This window comes from Cynara cardunculus (assembly GCF_001531365.2).
Source record: "Cynara cardunculus var. scolymus isolate 2C chromosome LG 17, CcrdV1, whole genome shotgun sequence".
Taxonomy (NCBI): Eukaryota; Viridiplantae; Streptophyta; class Magnoliopsida; order Asterales; family Asteraceae; genus Cynara; species Cynara cardunculus.
The window spans coordinates 33054166-33066005 of NC_037544.1; the positions used below are offsets into that span (position 1 = coordinate 33054166).

General features: G+C 33.6%; 3 protein-coding genes across 5 annotated transcripts in view; 1 reads left to right on the forward strand and 2 right to left on the reverse strand.

The window, feature by feature from the left end:
- The first annotated feature begins 655 nt into the window (after positions 1 to 655).
- LOC112500941 lies at positions 656 to 1393 on the forward strand. Its single transcript, XM_025104560.1, has one exon. The coding sequence runs from the start codon at positions 773 to 775 to the stop codon at positions 1319 to 1321; it is 549 nt and encodes a 182-aa protein (XP_024960328.1). The 5' UTR covers positions 656 to 772; the 3' UTR covers positions 1322 to 1393.
- A 2021-nt stretch (positions 1394 to 3414) lies between these two features.
- Positions 3415 to 9837, reverse strand: LOC112500551. Of its 3 annotated transcripts, XM_025104055.1 has the most exons (8): positions 9303 to 9740; positions 9203 to 9215; positions 8990 to 9097; positions 7190 to 7309; positions 7011 to 7089; positions 6581 to 6667; positions 5645 to 5707; positions 3415 to 3776 (listed from the first exon to the last, which is right to left on the reverse strand). In XM_025104055.1, exons 3-8 carry the CDS (start codon positions 9043 to 9045, stop codon positions 3699 to 3701), a joined length of 483 nt encoding a protein of 160 aa, XP_024959823.1. In that variant the 5' UTR covers positions 9046 to 9097; positions 9203 to 9215; positions 9303 to 9740; the 3' UTR covers positions 3415 to 3698. The 3 variants fall into 3 exon arrangements, with proteins under 3 accessions (XP_024959823.1, XP_024959820.1, XP_024959822.1); XM_025104052.1 differs by lacking the exons at positions 9203 to 9215; positions 9303 to 9740 and adding an exon at positions 9753 to 9837; XM_025104054.1 differs by having other exon boundaries at positions 9203 to 9740.
- A 728-nt stretch (positions 9838 to 10565) lies between these two features.
- LOC112500000 overlaps positions 10566 to 11840 on the reverse strand; it is a 4055-nt gene continuing 2780 nt past the window's right edge. Inside the window, exon 4 of the mRNA XM_025103256.1 lies at positions 10566 to 10577. Within this exon, the coding sequence (XP_024959024.1) occupies positions 10566 to 10577 (12 nt within the window). The remainder of the gene's footprint in view (positions 10578 to 11840) is intronic.

The following is an 11840-nucleotide window of genomic DNA, read 5'->3' on the forward strand; positions in this document are numbered from 1 at the left end:
TTTATTGATGCATATTACTTGAAATTCAAGATTACAAGTAATTTTGCGTAAGTACAACTTATTAAAGCTCTATTTCTAAATTAGTGTAACTAACTGCACATAAACATAATAAAATACAGGATAAACATCTATTTTAATATAAAAAATTAAAATATAATTAAGATAATTATTGTGTTATAACAGAATGTTTAATTATTATTTTCACAAAAATTATATTAATAAACCAAAAATAAAATACTTTGTTATTAAATCTAAATTAAATTATAATAAAAAACTGAATCAAAGAAGTTACACAAAAAAACAATAACTATTAAATAGTTTATTTGATACTAATATCGATTTTTTAAATTTATATTTCATTCAAAAATAAAAATGTTATCACATTCTCAAAACCACATAAAATTGTATTATATGGATAGTGACAGAATAAAAACCAAACATTAAAATAGAAATTTATTTCGCTGCATTGCACGAGTACCTTTCTAGTATGATTAATTGTAATTTTTATTTTGTTTAAATATTAAATTTTAATTTAATTACTTTTTAAATGAAAATTGTATTTGGCGTTCAGATTACGTTCTATATAGTGGTTGACCGATTGCTACACTACTAACACACCAAGTCTTATTGATGACCTCATAAGTTATAAATAGAAAGTTTTTTGTTTTTGAGGGAGGGAGGGAGAGAAGCCCAAAGATACCGGACCATTCGATAAGGGTCCAAGCATCGTATGAGCCGGTTGTCCGTGTCGTAGACAGACGTGTTTAAACCGATGGGTGCGTGTTGTTCTTGCCGAACATCAACCAAAAGAACGCTGAAGACCATCCGAGTGGTTCATTTGGATGGTGTCCTGGAGGTCTACGAAAGTCCGACAACAGTTAACCAGGTAATCAGTAATCTTCCAAAACACTTCATGTCTACTCCAGTCCAACTTATTCAAAACGTTTTGGTACCACTCAAGCTCGACACACAGCTTGAACCAGGCAGAATCTACTTCGTACTACCGTTTTCTATCCTCCGGTTCAACGAAGCTCCGGGCGACTTGATCAATCTCGCAAAGAAGCTAACCAACGTAGCCAAAACCCACAGGCCCAGGCCCAAGCCCAAGCCAGCCCCTTCAACCCAGATCTCACTCGGGTGCTCTAACGGTGAGAAGAATAATATGAGAAACTCAACGAAATCGTTGTCGTGGAAGCCGATCTTGGCTACGATTAGAGAGATATCGTTTAATCGAAGAGAATCAGATTTACAATCGTTTAATCGAAGAAGTGAGATCGATTTACAGTCGTTTAGAAGAAATGAGTCTGATTTACAAGATTAGCATTTTGGTATTATTGTATTGTTGAATAATATTCTACAAAAATTTCTATTTTTTATTGAAAATGTTGCATTCAACTTCTTTAGAAAGTCCGGAAAATAGTAGCCGACAAAACCAAGGTAATTCCTTAACAAGATATTATTATAATTAGGTCTGCTCAAAAACCTGACCAACCCGATTAATCGATCAATTCAACGCGAAATAACTCAACTTGATGTCTAATCGAGTTGTAAAAATTTGGTTGATATTGGGTTGCTATTATTTGAACTCAACCCCACCCGATGAACCCGATATCATTTTATTCCTTAGATTTAATATGATTGTTGAATTTCTATTAATATATACACAGACGATTACATTATGGCGTACGCTCTTCATATACACATATTTTCAATCTATTCACATCTCTATATGACTCATTCGTATATATGTTCAGTAACTGTGAACATATATATGTAAATTGAGAAAATTAACTGAATGTGGTATACATAAGAAGTATGAATAAGTTGTATCAAATGGTTGATGATAAAAAATAAATTATCAGTAGAGAAATAACATATTCATGATTGGAATAATATTTTACTGTACCAAGATATCAATCCGACCAACCCGTACGATTTGGGTTGGGTTGCATTTTGGTTTGGATTGAGTTGGGTTAAGATTTTTCAAACCGTAAGCATTGAGTTGGGTTGTTCAAATGTTTTCAACCCGATCAACCCAATACATAATCACCCATAATTATAACAACTTAACAGTTACTTACAAGATCATTACATGTCTTATTTTCCACATAAAAGAAATGACACGATTGATTTGACAAATCAACGTTTGTTTAAAGTCATTAGAGTACGTCTATCCGTTGAACAAAATATCAAAATTATACATGTTATTATGTTCGTTAAAACTCGTTTATTATCGAACTTGTTACAATTTTAAGTAGATAAAATAGAACAGAAAAGTTCACACCATTCTTACGGGTCTGTACAAATCTTGTGAGCCACCCACTGACCAAACAAAGTTGAAGATAAGAGATTGTTTATCAAACGCTTATTAGGTATATGTTAGTGGCATCCTTACTTACCTTATTGGGTAACATTTTCGACAATCAAAATGAATTGTTGATAAGTGTTAATAGTTTTCTTTCTCCCTCACCGTATAAGATTTTTGATCTTTGCTACGCCTCTTACCAGTAAGATTCATGGCTCATGTCATCTCACACTCATCTAGTAAGACTAGAAGGGTATTCGCGCAATGCAACGAGATTATCTTGATTTTAATATTTTATTTTATTTTTTTATCTCAATCGATGTTATAATATGGACTTATGTGATTTTGAAAAAGCGAATATATATTTGAAGATATTACAAAATTTTGAGAAAATTATATCGATATTAGTATCAAATTAATTATTTAAAATTTCTCATTTTTGTGTAATTTTTTAATTCAATTTTTTTAATTATAATTTAATTTAAATTCAATAATGAAGTAATTTATATTTGGTTCAGTAATATAATTTTCTTATGAAGATAATAGTTAATTATTTTGTTAGAACTCAATAATTATCCTAATTACATTTTAGATTTTTTATATTTTAAAATGAGATATTTATCTTCTATGGGATTATGTTTATCCGCAGTTAGTTACACGAATTCAAATATGAATCTTTAATAAGTTATATCTATACATAATTTACATGTAATCGTTGAATTTTAAGTAATATACATCAAGATACAACATTTCATACATAATATAAATAACTTATACACACCAATTATATGAAAGAGAAAGAATTAACCACAAGTCCAATCAAACAATTATTTACAAAGACATTAAAATTTGGATTATAATATTTAATTATGTTGATCTTTATCCTTCCCATAATTTAGATTAATTTGACCTTTTAACTTATTCAAATGGATGGAATCAGGGTTTTTTTAAATAAAAATAATATAATTAATTGGGTACTCATGTTTCACATGGACCATAAAATTATGTGTTGCTCAATCTCTTGAGGATTTAGCTTTTTAAAAATTTATTTGTTATAAATAACCATAATTTGTCCTAAACTAAATATAATATATTCAAAAAGATTCGGATTTCAAATTCATTTTGGTATAAAAAACCAAATATAATATAATAACTGATATGAGAAATCTTATATCTTGTACCAGCCAACTTTACTTGATACCAGCTTAATTGGTACAGTTGTCATCCATGTTGGTTGGTTTACTGGTACGAATTTGACACCCCTAATGACAAGCCCGCTGGCCAAGAAACCAGAATCTGAGTCCAGGGAGCGGCTCGTTTCATTTCTCAACTCGACATAAGAGTATGATTACCCAAAGTATTGTAGTGCAAAATTCCCAGAATATGCGCCAATTTACTCGTGATTGAATGAGCGTATGTTGTGACGTTTGAAGAACTCTCTAAATCCATATGCGCTCACATCGTAGTTGTACTGAAAATACATTCAAATAAATGGTATAAATAATCAGTATAAGTCTGCACAAACAATATCAAAGCAGAGTGGACCGATTCCTTGCCACATTTACATTTGGACTAAAAACGAGCATGAAAAAATGGTAAAATAACCAAACGGTCAATAGCCCAGTGGCACCTGGGTTGCCGGTAGATACCAACCTCCTTGGAGGGTTCAAGCCTCGCTAAATATTAGGAGTATGCGCGAGTTTTACAGCATATAAATATTATATACTTAAAATTGGTTAAATACACACAAATTGATGTTAGATACAGCATAAGAGTTTATAAAAGGATCTTTTCATGGTTATCATGCAATCAAGTGACCAAGCCAAACGAAAGCAGCAAATCAATCAAGTGACTAAGCCAAACGAAAACAGTAAATCCCACATGGAGTAGGGTAAGGGATTATGCAATCGAAGGTGATAATAGCAAGTCCATATGTCGAAACCTTGAGGGACAGCTCAACCGACAAAAATAAGTCAGGCCTTGGGACTCCTCCGCATAGCTCGCCAGTTTGAGTCTCCTCATGGCCATGGGGAATTTTCGTAACTGGTATCTTCAGGGCTCATTAGGTTAACCAAGACATCCATGGTTACAAAAAGAAGTCCATATTTTGAAAATGAGTCTAGAAAGGTGTGTGCATAAATAATCAAGCCAAACGTTCCTTGTTTGATTGTACAAACAACTTAGATGCAATCGATTTCAGAAAATCAATGCCAAATTAACAAACAGATGAAGACATTGAGAAGCTACATCCTTACCTTTCTCAAAGATCAAAAGTGTACCAATTTACCTTTGTATTTAGTACTGACAACAATCTATTTCATCTCCATATTGAACATGACTATGAACAGATAACAATATTTTTTTAATGATTGGTGTTCAAACTAACAAGTAGTTCATAAAGTTTGAATGCCTGTCAATTTAAGTGAATTGCATATTACTATAAGTGGTATAGAAACATTAATCACTTGGCAATTTTGTATACACACATTTGAGGAAGAAATTAAATAATAAATACTGAATTAAATTTTACTAGTGCTCTTTTTTTTTATTAACCTGGATATCCAACCCGCTGTGCGAGCCGACTAATCTCAGGGCGACCACCTGCTTAGCAGATAGCCCGGAGTCACCGCATTTGAACCTCCGTGACCACAAGGGGATTTTTATTCCTCCTTGGATTTGAACCTGGGACCTCCAGGTACTTTTGACCTTTGGGCCAAGCTCAAACCAATCAGGCACCACCCTTGTGGTTATTTTACTAGTGCTTTTTAAAGTTACATTCAAACATTCTCTTAATATAGCATCTATAAGAAAAGAAAGTAGGTTAATAAGAATTTTTTTAGTAATTTTGAAAGATTTCACAGAAATACCCTATACCCTGCTTACTGTAGTGAATTCCCAAGATTCTCTTGTAAAGTTTCACAAGAATATCCTATATATTTGTAGATATTAACCAACAAACTGAAACCTTATTCAAGACTTCTTTTTTTTCTAATACCTATCAACAAAAGACCACAATCTTAGGATTTTTCAAGATTTCAGGTTTTCCCTAATGATAAGCAGTGATCATACCGATATTAGTATTAATGCAATTTAGACCTCTAATTCCACTAGAAAGCCATGAAAGGATGTGAAAGGATGGAACCACACCCTCAATCATCCACTATCAAGCATTGGCATAACAAAGCATTCAGTTTCTTAATTTTTATGTTTATTTTTATTTTTACTTTATTGGTATGATGTATCTCCAAATGAGAGAAACCAGAGAACATCAGTGTTTGATATGAAATGCTTCTAATGCTCTTCATATGGAGATAAATTAAAGAAGTTCGAGGAACTCACAGGTAAAACTTTCACGGCGTACTTTGTAACATTCGGATCAACAGCCCTTCCTTGATTTGATGCCTGCACCAAATTATAAACGTCACTGATAAAGGTGAACTTGACCCACATCTTATGTAACCTCTTGCCCCATATGATTCTAGGATGTTGTTTGAGTTTACATTCAAGCCTGATAAGGAGTACTACTCCCTCTGACCCAAAATAAGTGCCCACATTTCTATTTAGCCCCAAAATAAGCATCCATTTTAAATGACGCAGAATATTTAAGAGTGATGATATGAAGAGAGAGAGAGAGGTTTTGCCTCTATCATTAAGGGTAAAATTGTCATTCAGTTCATTAAAAAGGGTAATAATTACACATTTCTTAAACTAAGTGTTTTTTTATCGTCGACATTTTTAGGACGGAGGAAATAAAATGTTCTGTGTCGGTTACACATGTGAAATATGGGTCCATACACCCTTGGTAGTGGGCTTCCAATAACATCTCGGTATAGTTAAGTTGAATCGGATTATTCAGGTCAGTTTTGTGGCTTTGGGCTTCAGACATTACATCTTACACAAAACTTGATGTCAACAAGGTAAATTTAGTTTTTCTTATCACAAATGTTTATTTTAAAAGAGATGAAAGGCTGACAGAGATCTAATGTCACTTTATAAATGTACCAAAGTCAATAGCCACAGGCGTAGGACAAAGACATCTTTAAGCTGACATGAAGACACCATGATCCAAAGGTAAATCCTTTTTTCAAGCAACAATTCCCAAAAACCAGAGAACAACTGCTAGAGTGAATGTATCGCATGCGCCCAAGTTGTACATTGCTCTAAAATGGTCTATTTTAGCTCTGTTAAGAAGCTAGCATTTTAGGAATAGATACAGGATTTAGGCCTGCATTATACAGGATTAAGATAAAGATCAATGACCAAAATAGAACTTACTTCTTGTGGGCTATGGAACATTTCTATAAATGGATAATCCTTCTTTTGCCGTGTCATACAGAATCCAATATATTTTGGACACTCAACCTGAAATACACCATCAAGAAAAAATATAAAATCATGAGAACTGGTCCAAAGACTGCTTGGAAAATTCAAAAACTAAGTACCATTTCATTGGCCTAGAATAAATGCATTTTTTATTAAAAAATAGGTGTGATAGAAACAATCAAATTAAGCATTAAAACAGTTTTTCCCTATAGATGCTACTCCTTGATTATACTCTAGCACAGATTGGATGGAATTTAGGAGCAAGTGATTAGGGATGTGGTTTGACAATTGTGTTTCAAAGTTCTATTAACTTTTTCCCAATATATGATATCTAGAAAAAATGATACTGCTTTAATTGACAATCCTAGAAGAACCAACTTACGCGCATAAATTTAATTTGTGGATAAAACTCAGCAGCAGCTTCCTCCAACACTTTGTCAAGATGTTTAGTATAATTACTCCTGCAACAAAAAGAAGCCAATAAAACCGAGCATTCTTTACAAACAACATATGCAAGATAACCGGATGGGATACATAAGGTATGAAAGAATCTTAGATTACTTGATGGTGAACGCAACAACCACCGGGTGACCTTGATGTAGAAGATGAACGAATTCACGCTCTGAAGTAAAATGGATAACCTTTGATGGCCCAAGATCCTTTGGATGTCCAGTATAATACCTTTTAAGATAATAATGGCAATGTGATACAAAATGAGAGACTTGCAACAAATAACTTTTTCAAGGAGTAGAGATTATTATCACATAGTGGTCCTTAAGATTATGTATAAAGATAATCTTATGAACTTAAACTAGTAGCAGTGAGCAATGAACACATTCTATATTTCTATGGCAACAGTACATTAAAGAGTTCCCTTTATAAATTTTATATTTTTGTTGGAAAAGAACCAACTTTGGACATGAAAACTGTTTTACTCATGAATTTCTCAATCATGGGTGCATGAAGCCATGAACCCTTGGCTGATGGAAACAGGCTAGCCATGGTTGGGCACAGAACCAGTGTCTAACTACCCTATTTCTTCCTCATCTATCTAAACACAGTAGATCATTAGATCTACTTGGGCCATTAGAAACGCTTATCAGACTAGGTTAGGCAGCTACAAAGGCTAAAACGTAGAGTCTGATTCATCAGCTTCAGACATAAGATCGCATGAATTACCGATATTATCTTCAGGTAAGGGGATCTTCCTTCGGATTTGAACCTTCCCCACCCCAATACACACAAGAAACCAAACAAAACAAACCCTGTATATCCCACCCGGAGGGGGGATGTACGTAGACCTGACCTCTACCCAAAAGAGTAGAGTTGTTGTTTCTATGAACACCTCCGGTTTGCGCAAAGTGTGCGAGAAGTAATAATACAATATATGATAAAGAAGAACTTGAAAACAAGAAAGGTGGTTCTAAATTTGAAAAGCAGGTTAGAATGAAGCAACAACATTGAAACATACATACAAATAGATCAGGTGCACGAAAACATAACAAAGGTAGGAACACCAACACGGACACACATAACCCTTTGCAAATTTTGCTCATCCAATATGGTATGAATCATAAGCAATAATCCTCTGGTGGGACCTACAATGTTGAGGAAACAAATGCAAATGGCATTATCTTCAGGTATCATGAATGTTTTCTCTTGAGGCAAGGCTCCCCATAGGCCATAAGTACACTCCAATTTGACGAATGGTATTTTATCTTGATACAAGTTAAGTGCAGAGACTACTTATGCCAAGCCTAGGGATGAGGAATCGTAATATTTTGCCTTACTCTGTCCCAAATCAAAAAAGCTTGGCACACTAAGATCTTTTATACAAAAAATGAAAGAGAAGACAATGTCTGGGTAAAGCTATGTCTAGGATGCTAATGAGTTGGAAACGATTCTCCTACGTGATGTCTGAATGTTATTTCTTGCAAAGTTATTCCCATCAACCGACAAAAAATATAGATCGATGACAGTATGGGACACAATCCAAGAAGTAAATCCTCTTCTTGGTTCCGAATAACGAGATACGCTCCCATTTCCTGAGATCCAACAAACAGTCTTTCATATTGAAAACTGTAGAAACTTATTAATAATCTCAGCAATACAAACCTCATAATTGTAGTAGTATGTATTAATTTTTTCTAAATATCAAATTTTTAGGTGAATTATCAATGCGAAAAGAGGATAGAACATCGCCTTGTTTCCCCAAAAAGAGCTACAATCTGAACACTTATGTCAACCCTAGTACTTCTCTAAGGCAAAATCAACAATAAATTTATCTACATATCCAACAACAATGATAAAAATTAATGTAACAAAACCATTGAGACGTTTAACACGCATTTGAACACATACTTGCAGGTGGAACGAAGATTAATCATCATTTTATCGAAAAATGACTGCTCCCCCATCTCTATCTGTAGGAATTACAAAGAAATACGCTTGCAGGCGGCTTCTAATAATCTGAAAGGTATCAAATACAACAATTGTATAACGGTTATGAGACGGAAATTCGTAAATCATGAAATCCCTAGAAATTACTGGACATTCTGAAGGGATGATTCAAACCTTGTGTTATTGACTATGAAACATGAGCAAAGCAGAGTAGAACAGTATGTGTAAGATTCATCAAACAGGTGCTTCAATGAATAAAACCTAGCAGGGTTACCTCATTTTCTTGAAAATAGCACGTCGGGACCAACTTTTAAAGTCGACTAAACTTTTCATTTAAGGGTTTGATTATTTTTTTCATCGATAAGAATCAAACCCTTAACTGAAAATCAAAAAACCCAAACTCAAAAATCAAATGCTCAAAATCAAAGCTAATAAAAAACGGTTAATCAAATCAACTTCTCCAATCATCTTAGAGTGAAACCCCTTAACAAAAATCAACCCTAGAATCATCGGAAACCCTCCCATTGGAAGCTTATTTTCTCCAAATCAAAATATGATTTTCATCGTGAAATTGAAGAAATAAACGAGTTAGGGGTTGCAGACACACACAAAACTTGAGTCTACTACTGCACACACAGAGAAATCAAGTTCATCTGAGTTCCCTCTTCTTTGTTCGTGTGACAGGGGAAAAGAGGGAGGGAGTTTCAGCAAAATTGAGTTTTACCGGTTGTGGAGGATGGCGAACCGTTCAATACTGGTTGTGGAGGATGTTGGTGTCGAGTGTCGACTGTGAACCTCAATTCTTTTACCCAAGTTAAAACATGAATATTGATGAATCAGTCTCACATATTCCGGTATTGTTTATAAAAATAATTTATTAATTTATTTTGGTGTTGGATAAATAACAAGTATTTTTGAGTGTTTGAATAAATAATTTATATCGGTATCAAACCGATAATAAAGAATTTTTGAAGAAGCTAAATCTTTCTGACTTATAATAAGTTAATAAACGTTTTTATAAAAAAAATATAAATTATTTTAAATAAGCAATCTCAAACGTGCCTTAATTTTTTATTCAATTCTAATCATGTAAAAATGAAATAGCAATTTTTTTATGCTATGTGAAAGTTTAATTCTTAAATATAAAAAATACATGATATGTCATAATTATTGATGTCATTGTAATTTTTTTAGATTTATTTTCTTAATTTTAAACATGACATTGGATATTAGTTGATGTTTATCTAGGCCACATCATGATTGGTAAGGTCATTAGGTCAAAGAGGCCTGTAGGCATGGGAATAGGCTCCGACCCGTTGGGGAACCCGATCCATTCGTCCTGGTCGGAGATGGAGATTCCTCGTTAAATCGGGGATGGGGGCGGGGATGGAGATCCCCGTTTGTCTCAAACTGGGGATGGGGACAGGTATCGTACTCCCTGCCCCACCCCGTACCTGTTATATATATACTTATAATAAATAAGTAACTGGTGTGACACGTGTTAACTTATGGTGAGCACATTTTAGTGTTTTCCCGCCTAAACACGTATCTAGACACAATTTACATTAACAGTTCAATTAGACTCATTTGATTGAAATGTGTCATCTTATTCAATCAATCCCACTAATTTGGGATGCAATTAATTTACTTTATTCTTGAGTTAATTAATTCGTGTGGTAACTGATTTCTGAAGAAAAAAAAAGGATTTACTTCTAAGTTTAAATTCAATTTACTGATATAGTTTCATTTCTAAATTAAAATTTATTTTATGGTTAACTTCATTTTAACTAAGTATTGATATAGATTCATTTCTAAATTCAAGTTCGAGCTCTACATCTGAGCTCTGTGTCTGAGCTATGTGCTCGAGCTTTATATTCAAGCTCTGTGCCCGAGCTCTACCGCGGAGTATTTTGATTATATGATGCAAGCTTTTGGTTGGTGAGTCCAGAGGGGCTTTGGTCCTTAAGGACCAGATGAGCTTCTGGTTGGTCTTGCTCTGTTTCTGAGCTTTGTATCTGAACTCTGAACTCAAAGTCTTCAGACTTTGAAAATAAGTCTTAAAGACTAAGACTTAGTCTTGTAAGCACAGTTTAAAGATTTGAAGATAAGTCTTTAAGATTTAGACTTAGTCTTGTAAGCATAGTTCAGAGATATATAAGTCTATAATACTTATACTTAGTCTTGTACATTTTCTTGACCCAAAGGCTTTGGATAGACGAACCAGAGGCTCTGGTTGAACGAACCAGAGGCTCTGTGTCAGAGCTATGTATCCGAGCTCTGAACTCAAGGTCTTCAGACTTTGAAGATAAGTTTTAAAGACTTGACTTAGTCTTGTAAGCACAGTTCAAAGATCTAAAGATAAGTCTTTAAGATTTAGACTTAGTCTTGTAAGCATATTTTAGAGATTGATAAGTCTATAAGACTTATACTTAGTCTTATACATTTTCTTCACCCAGAGGCTCTGTATCTGAGCTCTATATTCAAGGTCTTTAGACTTTGAAGATAAGTCTTAAACACTTAGACTTAGTCTTGTAAGCACAATTCAAAGATCTGAAGATAAGTCTTTAAGACTTAGACTTAGTCTTGTAAGCACAGTTTAGAGATAGATAAGTGTAACACCCTAAAAAAAATAGTCTAAACCGAAAATATCTAACGAGAACCAGAATCTTAAATAAATAAAAAAATTCACCCAACAAAAGTAGTAGTATAGCGTTTACAATTTCGCTACTGAGAAGATAAATAACGACCTACTAATCTACATTTTTCTAGATTAAAGACGGTATTTCTATCAATCTCCAAAATGCCGTAACAT

Bases quoted from the DNA above. Each gene is read 5' to 3' on its own strand.
- LOC112500941 (XM_025104560.1), top strand. From the start codon at position 773: ATGGGTGCGTGTTGTTCTTGCCGAACATCAACCAAAAGAACGCTGAAG.
- LOC112500551 (XM_025104052.1), bottom strand. From the start codon at position 9,045: ATGGGGGAGCAGTCATTTTTCGATAAAATGATGATTAATCTTCGTTCC. The intron at 7,090-7,189 runs GTAATCTAAGAT...TTTTTGTTGCAG, and splicing joins GTTGTTGCGTTCACCATCAA to GAGTAATTATACTAAACATC. The intron at 5,708-6,580 runs GTAAGTTCTATT...AATTTGGTGCAG, and splicing joins TGTTCCATAGCCCACAAGAA to GCATCAAATCAAGGAAGGGC.